The following is a 22,393-nucleotide window of genomic DNA, read 5'->3' as shown; positions in this document are numbered from 1 at the left end:
TTTATTATAGAAGAAAGAGAATGTCAGCATTGCTTTGTTGAGTTATTAATGAATTTAATGTAAGTTTCTTTACAAATGTAAAGCAGTATATACTTAGCATTTCTTTCTTTAATGTTTAGGTCATTTATGATATAGAAGCATAGGGATGAGCCCCCTTCAAAGTAGTTATGATTTCAGCTGTTAATAATATATACTGGGGTTCAGTATCAAATAAGATACACATTTTTAAAAAAAACTCTTACCCATTGCCTTTAGTGGAAACTTTCAAGAGAGGTGTCCTTTCTGTAAAACAGCTATCTTCTGAACTTGTGCTGAAGAATTTGGGCAAACTGCAATGATACCTTTAAAAAAAGTAATTGTTAATTGTTAGGGTAATCACCTCTCCAAAGCAGTATATGTGGTTCAAATGTCAGTAAATAAACTGATTTAATATTAGATTACCGTAAGTAAATATATTAATTTAAGGATTTATGTTAGAACTGGCAAGCAATATTATCTCAGTTTTTCATTTTCACTTCCTCTTATAGCAATAACATTGCTTTTCTTACAAATCTCTTTTTCCCAAGAAGCATCTGCCCATATATCAAAATACATTTTCTCAATTTCTGATCAAAGTAATCAAGAAAGCAGTTATTCTACTTTATGTTTCTCATACTTTGTTTTTCTAAAACATAATCAAAAGGAAATATTGTTTTCAATTATTTCTCTGAAATTTTATATAGGCCAAGACCTTGTCAGATTTTTTATATATATTTCCACATTGTACATCTCTCACTTGGCCCAATGAATACATTCCTTTTAAAATCCATTTATAATGTTAATGCTTCCAGCCATTTTTAATGTAATATTTGTGGCCCTCACAGCTATAAACTACTTTTTGATCTAGCTGTTGGGAAAATTCTGTCAGCTGTATTTTTAAAGCCTAAAATATTGAAAGAAGTTGAAATGTACCGATGGAGGCAAAACAATATGGTTTGCTTAATCTATCTTACCTTTCCAGCTGCAATAATGCAAAACAATATTACTGCTACTGAAAAACGGTTTATTAAATCTTTGTAAACCATCTTACCGTATTTATGGTTAGGAGGTATGCTGTGGAAAAAAAGAGTTTGATATAAACATGTACAGAGTAAACACTGTATAGCTTGAAAAATGGAGTTCTGATGTACTACCAATCATTTTTAAAATGGAGGCAATTATACATTTTACAGTAATAACATAATAAAATACTTTTGAAAATGAGACTAATATGTTTTAAATTATAGCACCATCAATTACAGTTGAATCTCATTAGATTAACCTTTTCTATTTTTCTAGTATAAATTTGTGTGAAGATATTTTTAACAAGATAAAAACAATGGAAATATTACAAATAGAATTTAACAAAGTATAGTGAATATATATAAAAGAAAACAGGAAAAGAAATAGAAATAGAAAAGAAAACAGATAATAAAAAGAGGTGTCCAGTCCTTTTGACAGAGGTTATAAATGCATTTATGTTTTATACCCTTTCTAAGTTTTTTTCATAATTTCCTTTTTTCTATAAAGTACTGTTTCTAATTTTCAAACCTATAAATTACAAATTCATCTTCCTTTTTTTTCAGTAAAAAGCCAGAAAGGGTTTCTAGGCATTAAGGTTAAACTTCTTTCTGTTATCAAGCTCAAATGCAATTGTAGAGCTTAGAAGCTACCAGTGATTTGTCAAAATATGGAAACCTTGGCAATCTCCCCGGATTGATATTGTAACAGAATTTATTCAGTCATGGTTGTGCTTTGTTGCTAAAATTTCCATTAGTCCTCAATGACTGATGAATATAATTGCTTCATAAACATGGACTGGGTAGAAAAAATAGTTCTGTATGCCTGTAAATTTAGTCATTTTGGCTGAGTAGAACATTCCAGTTGAGGCTTTTTTTTTTTTTGATAATTTAGAGCAGGGGTGTCAAACTGCTGGCCCACGGGCCGGATGCATCACAAGGAAACTGCACCCACCCCATTGGCAGCACTGGGGGAAAAGTTTCGATATGTTGTGCAACATCACGTGATGACGCACGTTTGACATGTCTCATCTAGAGAACTTGTATGGAATGTACTTAGCATGGAAACCTTGCTACTCATTGCAACAAAAACTTTGAAACTTATGTGATGAGTATATATGGTTGGCTTGGCTATCTGGAAGTAGGTTTTGCATGCTTTTCCTCTTGAGGAAATGGATTAGCAAAAAGTATACTTACTGAAAAGGTGATTGTTCTTAAATGTAGGTAGTTGACGTACAACCATTAGTTTAATGAAGTTACAATAGCACTGAAAAAAGTGACTTGTAACCAGACAGACAAGAATAGAATAAGAGTTGGAAGGGACCTTGAAGGTCTTATAGTCCAACCCCATGCTCAGGCAGGAAACCCTATGCCATTTCAGATAAATGGTTGTCCAATCTCTTCTTAAAAACTTCAAGTATTGGAGCATTCACAACTTTTGGAGGCACATTGTTCCAATGATGAATTGGTCTAACTGTCAGGAAATTTCTCCTTAGTTCTAGGTTGCTTCTCACCTTGATTAGTTTCCATCTATTGCTTCTTGTTCTGCCCTCAGGTGCTTTGGAAAATAGCTTGATTCCCTCTTCTTTGTGGTAATCCCTGAGATATTGGAACACTGCTATCATGTCACCCCACATCCTTCTTTTCATTAAACAAGACATGCCCAACTCAAGCAACTGTTCTTTTTATGTTTTAGACTTCAGTCCACTAATCATCTTTGTTGCTCTTCTCTGTACTCTTTCTAGAGTCTCAACATTTTTTTTACACTGTGGTGATCAAAACTGGATCCAGTATTCCAAGTGTGGCTTTACCAAGGCATTATAAAGTGGTATTAACACTTCATGTGATCTTTTGTAAGTTGAGGACTACCTGTACTTCATCACTTTTTTCCTCTTTTTTTTTTTTGGTCATCAAGTTTTTGACACCTTGCTAGGCGACTGGTGGTACTCAGATGTTGCCATATCCTAAAAGTGGTACAATGGGTGAAAAGATTGAAAAGCTCTGCACTAATTTGGTCAACTTGTCAAAGAATGCAGTAAGATTTGTCTGGCATGATCTATTTTTGACAAACCCATGTTGGCTTTTAGTAATGACTTTGTTTCCCTCTAGGTATTTGCTGATTCATTGCTTGCTTATCTTTTCCAGAATCTTCCCAGGTATTGAGGTCAGGCTGATAGGTCTGTAGTTTCCTGGATTTATGTTTTTCCTTTTTTGAAGATGGGAACTATATCAGCTCTTTTCCAGTCCTCTGGTAGTTCCCTAGTGCTTCAGGATCATTGAAAGATACAGTTCAGTGGTTCTGAGATCACATCTGCCAGTTCCTTCAGAACCTTGGGGTATAATCCATCTGGTCCTGGTGATCTGAATTCATCTAGACAGGTGTTCACTTATCATTTTCTTGCCTATTTTAACTTGTGTTTCTAATCTCTTTTTTATGGTACTGTTTTGATACATTGAACTGTTTTTCCCTTTCTGTAAAGACAGATGCAAAAATGAGTTAAGTAGTTCTGCTTACTCCCTGTTGTTTGTCACCTTCTTGCCACTTTCTCCCACTAATGTACCAATCATTTCCCTGATGTTTTTCTTCTTTTTTACAGGTTGAAAGAAGCTTTTTTGTTATTTTTGATTTTTGTTGCAAGCCTTACTTCATTTTGAGGTTTAGCTTTCCTCACTTTATCTTTGCAGGCTCGGGCTATTTGCTGATATCCTGCCTTAGTTATGTGCCCCTCTTTCCACTTTTTATACTTTTCCTTTTTGTCTTTCTTCAGTTTATTGGAGAGTTCTTTATGCAGCCATGCTGGTTTCTTTTGAGAACTGTTATTTTTCTTCTTTATTGGTATTGTGCTAGACTGGGCTTCTATAATCTCACTTTTCAAAATTTCTTAAGCTTCTTGAGTTGTTTTTCCCTTGAGGATTCTCATCCATGGAATCCTTCCCAAGCTCTCTCTAAGTTTATTGAAATTAGCTTTCTTAAAGTTCAAGACTCTAATTTGACTAAGTTGTATTGCTTATGCTCGCATAATGTTGAATTCTAATATCGTATGATTGCTCTCCCAAGGTTCCTATAGCTTCAACACCTTCCATCATAGTCCTCACATTTATGGCCACATGATCACATGATTAAAATTTGGGCACTTGGCAACTAGCATGCATTTATTACATTTCTAGTATCCAGATATTATGTGATTGCCATTTGCAACCTTCCCAGCCAGCTTCCAACAAGCAAACCCAATGGGAGAAGCCAGATTCATTTTGACCGTATGATTCACTTAACCATGGCAAAAAGAGCCCAAAATTGGTTGAAAATCATTTAACAACCACCTTGCTTAACAGCAGAAATATTAGTCCAATTGTGTCATATGTTGAGGACTACATGTATTGCTCTTATTCACTGGTAACATACCAGATGTATGATGTTAATTTAATTTTAAATCCATCCTATAGTCTGGCTTTTGTACCATCACAAAACATAGTTATGCTGGGAATAGCTGATCATCCAAATAGGGTCCATAACAATAGATAATAGGCAGGTATGTTCAAAGACTGCTTGCAATCAATGAGCCATGAAAAGAGAATTTGACAAGTTTTTTACTGCAAAGCTTCTATAACAAGAGAGCACAAACACTTTGTTCTTTCTGTTTCTTAAGAGCCAGAAAAGGCACTGACATATATGATGTCTTCACCAGTGGAAAGGGAGAAATTTAGACACTTTTTCATCAGTGCTGCATGACTTGATTTTTTTAAAAAAATAAATAAAATTTAATTTGTATTCATTCATTCATTGTTGTGCCTTCAAGTCAATGTTGACTCTTGATGATTGCCTGGACAAGTCCTTGAATTTTATCAGCTTAGTAACATGACAGCATTAATATTATCATTCTCTTTATTTTCCAGTGCATTTCCATCTCTTCCTTCTATAATTTACAGCAATTCAGTCTGAAATGGAAAAATACAAGAAATAACACAATAAACTGCAGTCTTATGGCATCTAGGAAGTATCCTGGATTTAGTGGAATCATGTACTGGTAAATATAATTTCTTCTCTGAGATCAAAGAGAGAATTCCAGCCGTATAAAATAAAATGCCCTTCCCATTTGAGACTGATTGGAGAGTTTGTAAACAGGAAATAGAAATCACCCAGTAGTCTATCAAGACTGAGGAATCAAAGCCAGGAGGTCATGAATTAGATAAATAGATGTAAATCAATAAACAGCAACTGAAATGTCAAGAACCAACCGACTATCCTAGATGAAGCCAAGTGCAAAAACATTAGAGAATTCCTAGTAGCCTGGCACACTGACAAATCAGACATTAACATGCACATAGAGATAAACAACATCTACATATCATTCAAAAGAGACAATCAACAAGCCAAAAAGGGAACAAAAAGACTAAAACACCTCCCACTAGCAATAAACACCCAGATGAGCAAAGATTAATACTAACATTAATGTTAGAGTTACAATCACAAAGCAAACAATACTCAATCAAGGGATTGCCAAACAAGCTAACAATAAATAACTGAACCAAAGGACCACTCTCACCAACATTGACAGGGCAAGCAACTAGAATATAAAATGAGAGCAAACCTCACTTCCGGTTAGCACTGATTATGTTACCTAGTTTGGGTAATGAAACATCTGCAAGAAAACAAACTTAGAGAACACCAAGGAGGCCTCATTTCAACCCTGAGCTACAAATATTCTCCTCTATCAATTTATGAACTGTGTTTTCTTCACCCAGGTCTTTGGTAAGGGAGAGTAAGATCTTCACTTCATTTTCATTTTTTATCATTATTTTTTATGTTTTATTGGTTTTATTGTAATTTATTTTACAGTTGATTTGCCACTCAGTTATTGTGAATTAGGCAGCAGACAAGTTGAATAAATTATGATCAGTTTCATTATCTGTAGCAATGAATCTGCTTTGATTAGACGTTTGTGCACTTGAGTAAGCTTTTCTCAATGACAATTGATCCTGAGTAAGCTTAGGGTCTGTCAGATATACAGTAGGTTTATGCTTTGCTTTCAGTCATTTACACTTTGTAGAGCAGGGCTTTTCAACCGGTGATACGTGTACCACCTGCGGTACATTAGCACATGGCAGGTGGTATGTGGCCCAGCCCAGCTAGGTGTAGTGGGGGAGGGAATGAGCCAGCGCAGTGCAGGACTTACTGTGAGAGAGTCCTCCAGAACTGAAGAGTGGCTGGGGCAAGGCAAAGGCCCCAGGCTCATTTCTGGCTTACCCGGATGAGAAAGGAGAAGGAGGGGGACGGAGACAGGAGGCAGTTGTGGCAGGAGAGGGAGAGATAAAAAAGGCAGCCTTGGGAGGAGGCAGTCAGCTCTAACTGCACCAAAGGGAAAGAAGGAGAAGGGGAGGGAAAAAGAGAGGAGATCAAGCAGGCCAGCCATGAGCTGATCTACAACTTCTGTGGCAGCCACCTGTGCTGACAGCAACAAACAGGCAAGAAACACAGTGGGGGAGGAGTTGCCCTCCACAAGAATTGAAAAAAGGCAGCAATGAAGAAAGGCAGCACCGGCTGGAGGTGAGGCATGGAGGGAGGGAGGGAGATGGAGAATGAAAGGATTCTTATGTGCTTTTGTGACTTTGAAGTTCTGGGATTTGTGCAATGTGGGCTTTGTGTTCTTAAGGAGTGTTTGGCAATTTCTATTTGGCTGATGGCTGATGTCTCATGTTAGCTTCTATTGCTCTGCTATTGTTAGCTGTAAGTTTTGCTGCAAGGGATTTTGAAGTATTTCCCCCCCCCAATGGATTTTGCCTGTAGCATTCCTTTACTTATGAATGGAGCCATTTGGGGAGGCTACCTTAGCCAGCAGCCAGTACTTACTACATTTTTTTCTTCCTTAAGTGTGGGCTGCCAACTCCTTAACTTTCCTTTCTAGCCAGTAGCTAATTCTTAAAGGGGAATGCACCTTTTTAAGCAAGCTCCCTCAGCAGCTTTTCTTTTTTGTCTCTGGAGGCTTTTCCTTGTTTGATGAATATATGGAAAAGGGAAAATACGAGGGGAGTTCAAATTCTTCCTTCAGAAGGAGATGGGAGGCAAGGAAGGAGGGAGGGAGGGAAGGAAGTCCCACCTTAGCACTTAGCCACCAGCAGCCCTGCCATTGATTTTGCTTGTCAAAAGGTTGCAGAAGGGGAATCACATGACCCTGGGACACTGTGGCCATCATAAATATGAATCAGTTGCCAAGCATCCAAATATAAATCACATGACCATGGGCATGTTGCAATGGTCATAAGTTTGAAAAATGGTCATAAGTCATTTCAGTGCAATTGCAACCTTGAACAGGGTGGTTTTTTTGGTCATCATGTTTTTGACACCTTACTAGGTGGTAATGTTTGGCTTGGGGAGTTTCACTCCAGGCAAGAACTCAATTGTGTAGTCTGTGGGACAATGGGGGAGCAAGGTGTCATATTATTTCTCACTGAACACCTCCACTAAATCCTGGTATTCTTTGGGAATGTCTGGACTCTCTGACATTTTGACACCCCCTTTGTACTCTTGGCTTTCTTCCTTTCCTCCCTTTGATGTTTAGCTCTGAGCACTTTTCCCCCAAGGGAGTGGGACCCATATTCGCCCTTACTACACTTCTCCTGTCCCTTCTCCAATGCATGGTAGGGCGCCACTTTGCTAACCAGGCTAGCCCCAATATCATGGCCTGAGCCATCCTCAATGTCACCACGAATCAAATGGTTTCTTCATACTCACCTAATTTTAGGAGCACCGGCTCAGGTAGGAGGCAGGCAATCTCCCTATCATAGAACCATCAACTTGCTCAAACTTCAAAGGCTGGTGCAGATTCCACACCCGCAACCCCAGGTTGCCTACCATCTGCAAGCTGACCAAGCATCTGGTGCAGCTGGAGTCTATCAGGGCCTTCACCATTCCCCTCACTCTCAAGCTAGGCACTACAATTTCCACCTGAGTTTTCACTGTCATAGAAGTTCAACTGCAACTTGTCTCCTTTTCTATGCAAGGCTGAGACCTCAATGACCTGGTGCACCACTCAAGATTTCCCCTTCTTGGGAGCCTTCTTTATGGTTTGGGGAGTTGGTGTTCTTGGAGTTCCCCTAGGAACCAGTGCTAGGCAGATTGCTGCTCAATGACCCTTCTGGCTGCATCAAAAACAGGGGCCAGGTGGATGCCTTGGAGGGTTGGTGGGACCAGGAGCCAGAATGGCAGGTGGCTTCTGACCCAGCAGGCATCTCCCCTAACTCTTCTTTGGGCAGATTTTGGGCCCTCCGTGCCTCTTGTACTCCATCAGGTCCAGTTCCACATTTGTTGCTGTTTGGTGCCAGTCTTAGATCTGATGTGGTAGTCCTTGAGGCAGGCATGTGTGATATAGTTCCCTGTTCAGGCCATCTCAGAAGTAGTGGACAAAGAGTCGCTCTGGCCAATGTCTCAGCCTCCCCGCCAATCTCCAGAATTCTCGAATATACTCCATCACCAGCCTGCTTCCTTGTCTGATGGCACGGATTTCAAATTCTGCATGCCAGCTTGCATGTTGTCTCCAAAGCAGACCCTGAGGTCTCCCAGGAAAGCATTAGGATCTCCCAACTTGGGGGCTCCTTCATCATGAAGCCCCATCACCCATTCTGCCACTTCTCCCTCTGGGTTGGCCAAAATGCATGTCCCATTCTTTGTCGGGGCTGAGGCAACGTCCCCAAAACAGTTGCCGCAGGTTGGCTGGATCCCATTCCAGTTTCCATGCTGGCTCTCCCCCTTGCAGTTCCAGGCTGAGGAACCTCTCTCTTAGCTGCTTGACAATGGGCTGCGGCAGGCCATTAAGTACCTCCATTGCACTGATTCTTCCCATTCTGTGGCTCGCTTCTCTTTCTACCTCGGTACTTGAGCGGGTTCCACTCCAGGGGAGATTAGTGGGAACTCAGCTTCAGCCACATTTGGCATCATGACCTTCCATATCTTCTCTCCCATCTGGTGTTGGCCTCCTGCTGCCATGAGCCCACCTCATGTCACCAGTGGCTCCCTTGGACGAGCCACCATCATGTGGGCTCCAAAGTCCACTCGGCCTGTAGCTTGGCCATCTTTCACCAGACCCATTCCAGCCATCTTCCCCCAAGTCTTCACCGGACCCATTCCAGCCATCTTCCCCCAAGTCTTCCAGAGGCTACCGGACAGGCTGCAGGGGCTCAGGACCCCTTGAGGAAATCCTCTTTAAGAGAGCTGATTTAATGTCAAGGTTTCAACTGATGAACCCAACCAAGCAAACATCTTCCAGAAATTCTGATCTCTTAATATAAAACTTTATCAAGTACATCATTTTGGCACATATTAAAGCAAAACCAGCTCTAGCAAACCCCAGCCCAAACCCCTATAGTCAAAGTATAAAATTCCCCCTCCCTTCCATGAACAGGTCACATTGCCCAATTAGGTGCATCTATATTGTTTTTAGAAAATATCTCTCAGTTGGGTCAGACACCTGGTAAAGCGTCCTTGATTCTCATGGTCTGTGTTCTTTATCTTTGTAGCCGGCATTCCATTTCCTCATCCTCTCTCCAAGTTTGTTGGGAAGCTAAGAAGCAAAACTTGTTGCACCAGCAAAGTGAGCTTACAATTTATTGTAAGCACCTGGTTAGAACAAAATAAAGGTCAAGGACACTTGAAGGGTTGAACTAAGTTTACTTTACGCTACATTACATCTCTAAACTGATCCCTATTTTCACTTCTCCCCCTGCCAGTCCTTTTCCTACAGGTTAGGGCTTTTCAGTGTATGTCCATCTTTTGGGATGAAGGGGAGATGGAGAATGGGAAAAATGCTTCTCTTTCATAGCACTCCTCAATAAAATCACACAATGCAACAGCTTTTGGGGGGAAATGCTAGGTTAGATTATTAGTATCTATTCCCTCTCTCTTAATAATGATTTGGTTGCTTTATTTTCCAGTTGCAGAAAGTGTTGGCTGATACGGCTTGCTCCTAAGAAAGCATTTAAATACAACAGACATTTCTAAAATTCTTTTCTCACTTTGTCATTATGGGATACTGAGTGTAGATTAATGAGAAAAAATGAATTTCAACAACAGCATAACTGCAGCATAACAAAATTGACAAAAGTTGAAGAAAGTGAACATTTTCTGAATGCACTGTATGTTAAATTCAAGGGCAGCTGAACAAGTAAAAAGAAAATAATCAAGACAACATTTTCAAATGTTTTTGAGCCATCTCAAATTCTTCAAGCAGCTCTAGAATATCAAGAGTATTAAGAATATTAAGAGTAAACACTATGGACATTTTGCTGAAGTTAAATGGTATTTGGCCAAGCTATGTCTTTGCTATGCCTTCATACCTTGTGTCACTTCATTATTTTATTTAGCCTCCATTTATTAAATAAGCAAAACTGGCTGGGTTTAGGCTTCATGCAGCATGTAATTATACTTTACAAACCACAAAGCCTGGGTTCACACAATAGGCAAACCCAAAATGTTAGCTGATTTTCATTTAGGGAAAGGCACAGGATTAGAATGGAAAATAAAGTTGGCATTGCAAAATTAGTGAATGGGCATTCTCTGGAATACTAATAGAACTTGCAAACTGATTTGTATCTAGCTGCCTGAAGACTAAGTGCAGTGAATCTTCTCTGTCTAAAATGGGGATTTTCTCAGTATCAACAAATAGGCACCCACGTGATCTCTAAGCTTTATTTCTGTTCAGATCTGCATGACTGCAGAGCATTAGCATATTTCTAAAAATATATGAGGCATAAGCAAATCCCTCCACTGTGATTATCTAGATTGTGAAAAGCACTGACCCTTCTAACATCTTGTACTTATTCTGCATTCTGTGCTTTGTGCTCAATTTTAAATAGAACAGTAAGGACTACGCTGTATTTTTTGCAACATGTCTACTGCCTAGCAATTCTATCATCACAGTGCTATATGCACACAAAAAAGCTTGCCTGTGTATCTTGTTCTGCTTTGGGTCAGCAAAAAGTGCATGACAAGCGTCATCCATTCCTTGCAGAAGGTTTGGTGAGTTAAATGTTGCATAGCTGAGCTGATGTCAGCCAACAGCCCAGACTTATGAGGAATGCCTTACTACAGGGGTCTTTAAACTTGGCTCTTTTATGACTTGTGGACTGCCTGGCTGAGGAATTCTGGGAGTTGATGTCCACAAGTGATAAAAGGGCCAAGTTTAAAGACCCCTGCCTTACTAAATATTGGAATATGCTGAAATGCATAAATATGCAATTACTTTGCAAAACTTTAAAGGAGGATTTAAAAGTTGAATGTAAGAAACAGTGTTTCTGGAATAATTTAATGCAAACAACAATATACACAGAAGAACCACAATATGCTGATCTAAATCACTGGTGATTGCTTTAATGTCATGTCACCAGCATCAGTGACACAAATCTAATTAATATCTGAAAGCCCCTGAATAGTCAGCTAAAGAAGCCAGCTAAAAAGGAATCTAAATGCCAAATAGATTCAATGCGATATTGGTCCCCAGTGTGTGGAGTTTATTTATAGAATAATAGGAAGTTAGCCAAGCAAGCATTCAGTGTTATAAAATGTGACAGCAAAAACAAAGAGGTTTTCTGTTCCCAATTTTTTTTACACCCATAAGATTCTGTTCTCCAATGTGACAACTGGAATATACCAGACTGGTGGATTTTCTACCTCTCTCTTTCCATCTTGAATACCCTATAACATCTTTCAAAGAATGTTACACCATTGTTCCTCTTTGGGGAGTCCCTGTGGTTGACACCCACCCCCAAAATGAGTGTCTTTCTAGCAGTCACTCTATTGTTCACCTTGAAGCAGCCAGAAAACCTAATGTATGAAGGAATAAAATGCCATTGGGTACATAAAAAAAGACATTTGAGCACAGGTAACCTGTAATGTATTGGGCCTAATTACTTGAACTGTTTCCATGTGTCTTTGAATGCTGCTTGAGTTTGCTTAATCAAGGAGTCTGTGTAACGGTCACTGGCTTCCCAGACACGCAGTCTCCAGGATGATCATTGGTTGGCTCTAGGGCGGCAATAGGTTCCTTCAAACCTATTGGCCAATGCCTAGTGGCCAGCAGTATAAGTAGCTACATAGAAGCCTTGGTTTCCAGTTATGTTCCTGTCCTACAATAAAGCAATGTTCCTGTTTGAACTCTCTCGTCTTGCCTACTACTTGCAAAAAACCCAGTACACAACATAACCCATCTCTGTTATAAGGAATATCATTTCATACTGAAGGCACTGAAAGCAAGAGAAATCCATCAAACTAGAGTCCACCATACCCATGAACTCCTAATTATTTTGCCTGATTTCGTTTTGACATTTGTTTAATTAGGTTCTCATTATCTAGTTTTAGGATGTATGTGGAGAATAGATCACAGTTTAGCTCATATTTATGCAGAAATACTAAAAATTCACAAACTTTTAAGCACTACTCTGCATGAGTAAGAGTCATTCTTGATCCATACAGTGTATTAACATTCCCTACATTTTTTTGCTTTGTGAATGCTGAAATGCTTGATTTTCAGATTAAATAGAAACATTCCAATACATCTTGAATATAATCCTCTCTGTATAACTTGAATAGAGTTGAAATAAACTTTTTTCAGAATTTACTTTTTTGGGGGGGCAGGTATTTATTCAGATTTGGGGCACAGCTATTGCATTCCTCAGTGCACTAAAAATGAGCAAAACCTAATAATTTTTAAAGAAACAAAAAATACGTCCTCTTCTTTATTGATCTCAGGCAAAGCATATGAACAGTAAATAAATATTTTTAATTAGCACAGCTTTTTTGATCAAACATCAGCAAGTTTTTAATCCAACTATTTTTAGATCAACAGTGTACTGCTTGTAATAAAAATAATGCAGCACTTGTAGGAAACCAACTTTAATGCATTTTCTATATTGCAAAGCAATACTCTTGGCCAATATTTAAAGCTTCCATCTTAAGAGAGATTGAGAAAATCCATAAAATACAGTCCTTCTGATCACATCTACATATCCCAAGTAACATGAAATCAGATACTATCATAAAATTAACTTCAATACAGGTAACAAGTGAAGAAAAATCTATTTTTCCAATTTCACTTCCTACCCTCCCTCACAATTTTGACTTTACTGGTTCTATTATCAGTATTAATGGTAATTAACATCAGGTTCATACTATTTATTCTGAATGTTACATAATCAAAAAGTTGTCAATAAAATCCTAAAGAAGATTGATGCTCATATCATGTTAGCTTTATGATTGCATGAGGTATTGTTGCTGCCTATAGTCTTAAAAATATTAACTTCTCTATCTGCTAGTGAAGGTGCAGAAAGTAGGAAGCAGAATTATTTTTAAAAAATAAAATCACATATATACAATCAACAATGTGTGAAGTGATCATCTTAAGAACTTGGAAAGAATACACTAATTTAAGGTGACATTGTTTTAGAGGTTCTGTACTATATAAAGCATATAGTACAAATATAAGAGTAATAGTTTTCCTTATATATGAAAATGGGGGGAAGTAGATTTCTGGAATATTTGCTTAAGTGATCTGAGTATCCAGATTTAAACTGAGGTAGACAACTATTTCTAGACAGCTCACAAATAAGGTGGCTTAGTATCAGTCAAACTCTATAATTTATCTCAGCATTCCACAACCATAAAACTATTGTTTTCAGTAGTAAGAGTAATGGTTTACACAATCCCACAAATATGTGTGCCATTTCACATAAAGTAGAGAAAAAAAGAAAATTAAAACAAAAAAAGAATATGTGATAGGTACATTTCAATCTACTTACAGTGGAAATATACAAGACCCAAAGAACTGTATATGTTTAACCCAGTGTCAACCCCGTCCTCAATAGAATCACACTCAGTCAGCTGTGGAACGGGTAACAACGAAGAAACATTTATTCACACCACAAAAGCAAGGAAAAAGCGTTGGAAGCAACACGCTCCCAACACTCTTTTGTAGCTGCTTTACACAATGGCCCCACCCCTCCCGACACAGGCCAGCATCCGACCATGCGCCCATAAACACCCTTCCCCCTTTGCTTTGCCCACGCACACTCCCATGACCGTGCTCCCCTGCGCGCCACCCTCCGTGAGGTAAGTGTTTTGAGCTACCCCCCCAACCTCCTAGAGACCCACCCCATGCGGCCATGCTAACTAGTCACCACTGTGAAACCACCCCTCCCCAACCGGCTGACCCCCGCTCACCCCTGGCCAGACCCAGCAGGGTACCTGCAATCCCCGTCTGCGTGTCCAAGACTACTAGTTCATTAAGGCTTGGCTCATATTCCCTCGAAGCCGAGGAGGCCAGCCACTCCGAATTACATCTGGGCACTGGCTCTTCTGGCACGGTTCCTGCCTCCAGCGAGCAGGCCGGCCTGCCCTTCTGGGTGCCTGCACGGCCTGCTGAAGAATCACTCGGTGCTGGCCTCTCCACAGTCGAGAGGCCCAAGCTGTCTTTTTGGTTGCCTGTGGGGCCTTCTGTGAGGCCCTTCTGCGCAGGTGCATCCAGAGGCTGTTTGGCGGCCGGCCTTCGGGGCTGCTGTAATTCAGTGGCCTCTGGACCGTGAGGTGAGTTGACAGGGTTGCTGGGCATGGTTTTGGGTGGTTTGGAGTTGTGAGGCCGGCGCTCGTGGCCGGGGGGCCCTTGTAGTGTCAAGCCCTGTGGGCCCACAGGGCTCAACACCCAGAAAGGAATGGGGTGAAGAAGAGTCTGAAAGATTTTTTTAGTGGAATAGCTTAAGTCATCTGCTAATAATGACATCTTCCAAACAACTATATGGCACATGAAGGGATTGGAATCTTCATATGGATTGAGAATGGGTTGATGGTCATGGACAAGGATATATTGAAAATAACAATAAAAAGTTGTATGATGCTTCCGGTTTGTGTCGTGATGATTAGCCGAAGGAAAGTGGGTCTCCACTTTCCACAACTGATTTTGTCCTGTCAGGGGGCCCTAAATGGGCCTAAAGTCACCCCAGAGAGGCAATGAAGAAGGAGGGAACCCTCGTAGATCACAAAAAGATGGTGGTCAATCCATTTGATCTGAGGAAAGCCCTCCAAACCAGCAGGGGAAAGGCTAGCTGCATTTCTGTGGCTAGTGCAAGCCACCGACAACCAAACACAGAAAGCACTTGCCAGCATTCTAAACAACGTGCATACAACTGGATGAGAATATTAATCCTTTCTCTACTACTTTGATACCTGACTCCCTGGATAGGACAAACTCCCATAAAGCAAGAAATCTCTAAGTGTGAGAAGGAAGGGGACTTTTGCCCCACCCTTCCAGAGAAACAAAAGTGGCACGTCAATCTTTTTTGGGAACAAAAACAAAGAAGAATATAATACCAAAGTGGAAGTACTATAAAGACAGAGCATTGATAAACTGTAGAATTGAGAAAACTCTTAAGGGTTTTTTCTTGGAAAGAATATTGGGGTGAAATTCAAGAAACTTTAAAGTGGAAATAACTGTTTGCTTTAAGTGTTGGAAAATGGACATCTGAAGAATCTAGTGGCGGCATAGAGGTACAACACTAAGCTTGTTGTGCCTAGAGTGGACTTGACACAATGCCCAGACACAGACAAACACCTAGCTTCTTTGATCTTCAGTCAAGCTTTTAATTCAAAACAGAACAGCTGGCAATGGAGAAAAACATTATGGACTACTCTCTGCTTGGTGGAAGTTATAACTGTTTTGAAATTTGCTGACTATCTTGGATTATAAACATTGACTGAACTTTAACTTTTGACTTTCTGCCTCTTGGTTATTTTTTTACCGGGGGAAGACTAAGGGATTGATTGTAAGGTGGTTGGACTCTTTGGATTACAAGCATTGGTTGACTGATAATTTTTGGATTCCTGGACAGAAGAGTTGTGACAAAATACCTCATGTTGGTGGTGGACCTATATTTTGGAACTTATTGGATTATAAAGGCTACACACAAAGATTATAAGAATTATATGAGATGGTTTTAAACCTAAATCTAAATTTAAGTTGTATATTATTGTATTGTTTATAAGATTTGTCATGTTAGATAAGACTAGCACTTGGGAAATACAAATAGAGGGAGTAAACAAAAACAAAAATGAGTGCTCCACACTTAGTTAAAAGTGGTAAAAACACACCCCAAGTATCTGCCTTTGAAGCTCCCAATCTGATACATTCAGAAACAAAGAACTAATAACTTCCAGAAGGAAATGCAATTTATATTTTAATCAATTCAAGAGGCAATATAAATCTCTCTGTATTGTTCTCTTCTCTTAACTCTCTTTCTTCTAATTCATCTTCATTGCCTAGGTGCTGCTGGAAAAACTCTTCTGCTTTGTCAATTGAATCTAGCCTGTATCTTTTTTTCTTGCCAGGTCACCAGAATCCCTTCCAGCATCAGCCACCTAAAATTGATGTTTTGTCTTATTAATTTCAGTGTGATATGTTGGTAGGGCCTTCTCAGGTCTCTTACCCTCCTGGGGACTTGTTTAAGGACAGTTAATTGTTTGCCTCTGTATTCTATCGGGTTGTCCCATGTTCTGTGCAAGATCTCATCCCTAATTGACTTCTTCACAAATCTAATAAGTACTTCCTTGGGTAAGTTATTTCTTCTCACGTAGTTTGTGTGGAATCTGTATATTTCATCAATCTCATTTGCCATCTCTTCTTTCCCCATCCCTAGGGCCCTTGCTAACAAGTCCATTATCATTTTGGGGAGGTCCTCCCCCTTCTCTTCTTTCACTTTTTGGAAATGTAGATAATGGTCTGCTTTCTCAGTTTCAAGCAGGATGTTGGTTTTTTCTAGTTCTTTGTTTGCTTGCGAGAGGTTTTCATTCATTTCATCTACTCTTCTTTCCTCCTTATTCCTCCTTATATCTTAAAAATGATATATTTTGTTGCTAACACAATATGAAACCTATTACACTAACACTTCTAATATACAATAATCAATATTAATCCATTTCAAGTGTTTATATTCCACTACAGTCCTAATTTATCTATATAGTAACATGTAACAATAATATAACCATTAAATTACCTCAATATTGTAACCAGTATTCTGTTCATTAGCAATAAAAACCAGGTTTTACAGTCAGTCCCTTGACAGTTATAAATATTATTGTATTCAACAAGAACACAAGTAAATAAATTTTCTCACCCTCTTTGGGCATTCAACCTTTTGTTCCTAGTTAACCTCCTCCAATTCAATCATACAATGGGTTATGTTCAATTAATTCTTATTGGTCTAAGCTCTCAAATCAATTACAGTTTATCCTTTTTGTTTTAGAAACTTTTATTTCACTTCTTAACTTCTGAGTATCCCTCTTCCCTCATTTAATGCCAATTAGTCATCAATTCTTATTCAAGATGTTCGGACTGCCATCCAGAACCACTCAGCTGGGTGCCTCCATTTATGATCTCCTTCCGAGAGATCTCGGGCTTTTAAAAAAACCCACCAGGAACAGAGAAATGGCTGTGAAATCGGCACGCTCATTCGGAGTGGCATCTCAGCACAGCCATTCCGTTTGACAGCTGGCTCTACCTCCCTTGGGTACTACAATCTTGACAGGGAATAGTGAAAGGTGGGACAGGTTGACTTACTATTCAGTTGTCTTCACCCTCCTCATTGCTGTCATAAGGAGCTGGCATTGGCAGGTGCTCAGGTGGAGTTTTTCCTTTTCCCTGGGGAGAAGTGACCCGAACAGCTTGCTCTTTATGGATCCAATTTGATTTCTCCCATCCACATTGTGGGTTCCTCTTTGGCCTTGCAGTAGCAGCAGATGCACTCTTGGCCTGGGGCACAAGGACTAGACAATACAATGACCTGATTGCCCACACTTGAAACACTTGATTGGAGGTCTGGCAGTAGTTTAGGGACATCAGGCAAACAAGTGGCCTGGACCATTGTGATCAGGCTTGGGCTCCAACAGGAGGAGGGAGAATCAGCGAAACCTGGCATCCCGTCCAGCAGAGATCACAGAACAAGCAATTGGCTCTGTCTCCCCGATGTCACGCTGGTCGAACTTCTCTCTCAATCTTTCAAGAGAGTGGTTGTGGATGGCCATCAGGTACCTCCACTCTCTGGATTCATCCATCCTGTTACTAGCTTTGGGTGTGTTCCTTTGTTGGGAGATGCCTAGGATTGGCCAAACTCCCCAAGGATCAGGATCGCTTCTTGTTGCACCAAGCTCTCAGGTGGAATCACATGGGTTTTTCAGCCAAGCTCCAGCCACAGGAGTTCCACTCTCTGTTTGAACAATAGCCTGTGCCCCAGCAGTGGGGATTGCACTGAGGCCAGCGGCCAATTCCCCTTTCTTCCTCATCACTGCTTCTTCCCTGACTCTTTGCTGTCTTCCCAAAAGTAATGGTGACTGGAGCTCAGGACCCCGGGGCAAAAGATTTTAGGAGACTTGGTTTAATGTCATGGTTCCAATAGATGAGACCAAACAAATCAGAACTTCGAGGCTGGAAGTTTCCTCAAAGAACATGTTTATTAGCTACATAGTATTGGCATGGTCAAAAGTGAAACCAGGTCTGAAATTCCCTCCAAAGGGTTATAATATTACAAAATTAAACTACCCACCCACCCAACTGTACTTTGCAATTAACTACATTTCCCAATAGAATAGTTTGGTGGGCTTTCTGACAGAATGCTCAACTCTAGCAGAAAACCTTCACTTCCCCCTCCCATTCTTGTGGTAACCTAGAATGAGCAAGATGGCTTCAGCCAGGTTCATTGTAGAGTTGACACTATGCATGTTAGAATTGCAGAAGTAGTCCACACAGCTTGGGAAAAGTTATTCTCAGTGACAGTCACTTTGAATGAGTGAAAGCTCCATTAAAATAGTTTTGTGTCACTTATGTCTATCACAACAAACAGGTCAGGAATTAACAGTTTGTTCTCTTAGTTCAGATTTATGAAATTGTACCCTGCCAACTTATATTTATTTATTCGTAAAAAGGATGTTTTTCTTGGACTTCATGAGTACAATCTTTAAATTTTAAACAATTAATTAAAAATGGAAAATACAACATAAAACAAACATCCCCATAGCAACTATAACTAGAAATATTGATGCTGTGGAAGTTGCAGGTGGAATATCTCCCCACAATATCTTCCTAAGCATAAGCTTCATTCCTGTTTCTCTTGTTAAAGAAATATGCTACATAAATTGTTTATTGATTACTGGATGAAAGGGGTAAAACTACTATCTGCACAGTGTTTAGTATGGATTTAACTCTTTCACCAGATAAATGAATTTATCACATCATTCTACTCCTTTCAAACCTTGTAAGCTAGTAGCAAAGGCCAAATCTTGTATGAGTAAATCCAGTGAGCATATTATGTACTGAATAAAAGGTACACATGTCAGACTAGTTGTCTGATGTTATTTAACTTGACTCTGTGATGTAAAGCAAGGGACATTGTTTTATATCACCAGCTACTGTGTTTTCCCAAAATAAGACTGAGTCTTAGATTAATTTTTGCTCCAAAATACGCAGTAGGGCTTATTTTCCAGTTAGGGCTTATATTTGGGGAAATACAGTACTAAATGCATCCATCTAGCTGATGATCTTAACTGGGGCTTATTTTTGTGGTGGGGCTTATATTATGGTTTATTTTCCAGTTGGGTCTTATGTTCGGTGAAACACGGTATGTGACATTCATAGGACTCAGGAACTGGAGTCCTAACTGAGACATCACTCAGGAACTGAACAGAGACTGTCTGCCTGGAAACATAGTCATCATGCTAGTTTATGCCTGCAGTGTCCTGATCTAAATCAAAGGGATTTGACAAAGGTATTTCCCCTTTGTTTACAACATCTCTTATATCTCCTGCAGCAGACTGTCCTTTCCATCATATGGTGTTAAGAAACCAGCTGAGATGGTTCTTTGCCCTATTAGTGCCATAATAAATCAAGGCCTCACTACAGAAGGTCTATGTCTTTTATACTGAGGACAAATTTCATTATATTTCTATAATACACTTCTTCCTAGATAAGTACAGAATAGAAGAAAAATTAGTGAAAATGGTATGCAACAAAAACAATAGCTAATAAAACAGCCCTATAAAAAAGTACAGCACTAATTCTACAATTATTGTAAAAACTGATATTTTCATATGTGATTTTAAAATACATAAGGTTCTGGATTAAAGTCAGACATAACATACTATTCAGGCTTTGGGGTAATGCAACACTGAGTCAGTATGAAGTAGTCAGCAAAGATTGCATGGACTGAATAATTATAGGTTTGAATTTTTTACCCAGCCACAAAACTCATGGGATTTGGGGTAGCCTTAGCCCATGCCTATTTCACTACATGTTTGTTAAGATAAAATGGCAGAAAGGGTATATTATGTACTGAATGCCCTAGAAATGAACTTACATTAATATTGCTCAACTTCCAGAATCATTCACTGTTAGTCATGTAAGGAAGAGTTGATGATGGGAGTTATACTTAGCAAAATATGTGAAGACACAACAGTCAAGAATGGTCTTTTCTGCTGCCACTTTCTGAAACTTTTAGAAGAACGAAACTCTCAAGAAATCATTCAAAGGTTGCTGTAAACACCCGAGACTAATACAATTAAACAACAGTACAAGATCCAGGATACTAAAAAAAAAACTTGCTAAAGATAAAACAAGCAAAAACAAAATGGTTTTGGAATATTCTTGTATTTGTGCATCTCACTTGATGGCATCAAATTATTTTTACACACTCATCATCCCATCTAATGAAATGAATAATAAACAAACACCATTATTACTATCTTAACTACAGCTTCATGCCTTAATTTAATCACCTGAGCAATCACCCATAATTACAGAACTGGGTCCTGTAAACTTTTAATGTAATCATTTTGGTATAATTTTATTTGTACAAAGGGTTTTTTGTGTGTCCTATGAATATTTTGTTTAAACACAAAGCCAAGAAATTCAAAAAGTTCCTTGAAAATAGAGGCACAAAAAGAATTTGCTCACAGAGCTGCTATAAAAACATGTTAGTTCTGAAACCTGCTAAGAGTCTTTGCAGCAATTGTCTGTTTCTGTTCCTCAGCTAAGCTTTTTTCCCACAGTTGCTATTAATTGTAGAAAGATGTTAAACAAACATATATGGATTCCTGAGCCAATGAACAAATGCATCAGAAGAAAAAGGATATATCTAGTTCCCTCTTGGGTTTCTTACCTCTGTTGCATAGTGAGAGGACTGAAATCTTTCCCCAAAGTAATACACTGGTCTGGCTCTTGTGCAATTCTTGGATAGGGTTGATGTGATGCTCCCTGACCAATCATGATCTCCTTCAAGAGCTTCAGTTTGCTGACATTGTAAGAAACTGGTTCTGCTGCTCCATCCCCAAGCACATGCATGTGATGTGAGTCCAATTCCATATCTATTTTTCTGGCAATCGCACCATCATCTTTGTTATCCAGGTACATACTTCTGGTACCAGATGAATTGTGTTCTCTGTCCTAAAAAAGGATGCAGACAAAATTAAACACACATTTTCATCTCTTCTGTGCTAATTCAATGTGTTTTTTGTCTTTAATAGAAAAAAATGCCCTACATCTATTTGCCATAAAAATATCAGTACAATTGCTGGTTTGGTCATTCTTGGGTTTTCTTGCAATCCAAAGTATTATTTTAATAATACTTCATTGGTAATATGTTCAGTTAATTTAATAAAATGCACAACAGGTACATATTAAAAAGTAATGTTTTTATGAATCATTGGAGCTTTCATTTTATGCACTATATTTCTTTTACATAAACTGGTAAGCCATACACTTTATTTACTTGTTTCATTTCTATGGCCACCCATCTTAGTCAAATACTCTGAGCAGCTTACAATTCAGAAAACATTTTAAAATTAAAAATTAAAAAACCATTTTAAAGCAATAAAACATAAAACCAATGAAAAACATTTAAAACATCCAATTTGACATACACAAGAGCAAAATATTTGGCCAGTTAGTAATATAGGCAGAAAATAGGGCCATTAGCACATGTGGAACCCCAGGAACATAGACAGGTTTTTAAGACCTTACACAAGACTAACAGGGTTAAGACCATTCTAATCTCTGAAGGGAAGATGTTCCATAATTCAGGAGCCACTGTGGAAAAAAAAGACAGACTTCTGCTTGACCTAGTTGGATAGATAAAGACTCTTTAAAATAGACAATCCTTCAGGTATCCTGGTCCCATTTCTGAATGGTCTTCAAGGGCAGCTGCATATAGAACATATTACAGTAGTCTAACCTTGAGGTTACAATGGCATAAGTTACTGTGAGCAGAAGCTCCGAGTCCAGGTATGGGCACAACTGGCACACCATCCAAAGGTGTGCAAAAACCCTCCTAACTGTGGC

The 22,393-nt window shown here is 39.1% G+C and overlaps 1 protein-coding gene across 1 annotated transcript in view; it reads right to left on the bottom strand.

Moving 5' to 3' along the window:
- OCA2 (OCA2 melanosomal transmembrane protein) overlaps window positions 1-21,466 on the bottom strand; it is a gene marked incomplete at its 5' end in the record, with an annotated part of 243,872 nt that extends 222,406 nt beyond the window's left edge. The window contains 2 exons of the mRNA XM_083361506.1: window positions 243-341; window positions 21,216-21,466. Of these exons, the coding sequence (XP_083217632.1) occupies window positions 243-341; window positions 21,216-21,466 (350 nt within the window). The remainder of the gene's footprint in view (window positions 1-242; window positions 342-21,215) is intronic.
- Window positions 21,467-22,393: the final 927 nt, after the last annotated feature.

Source organism: Vipera ursinii, assembly GCF_947247035.1.
Source record: "Vipera ursinii genome assembly, chromosome: 4".
In the NCBI taxonomy this organism is placed as follows: domain Eukaryota; kingdom Metazoa; phylum Chordata; class Lepidosauria; order Squamata; family Viperidae; genus Vipera; species Vipera ursinii.
This window is presented reverse-complemented; position numbering and strand designations above follow the sequence as displayed.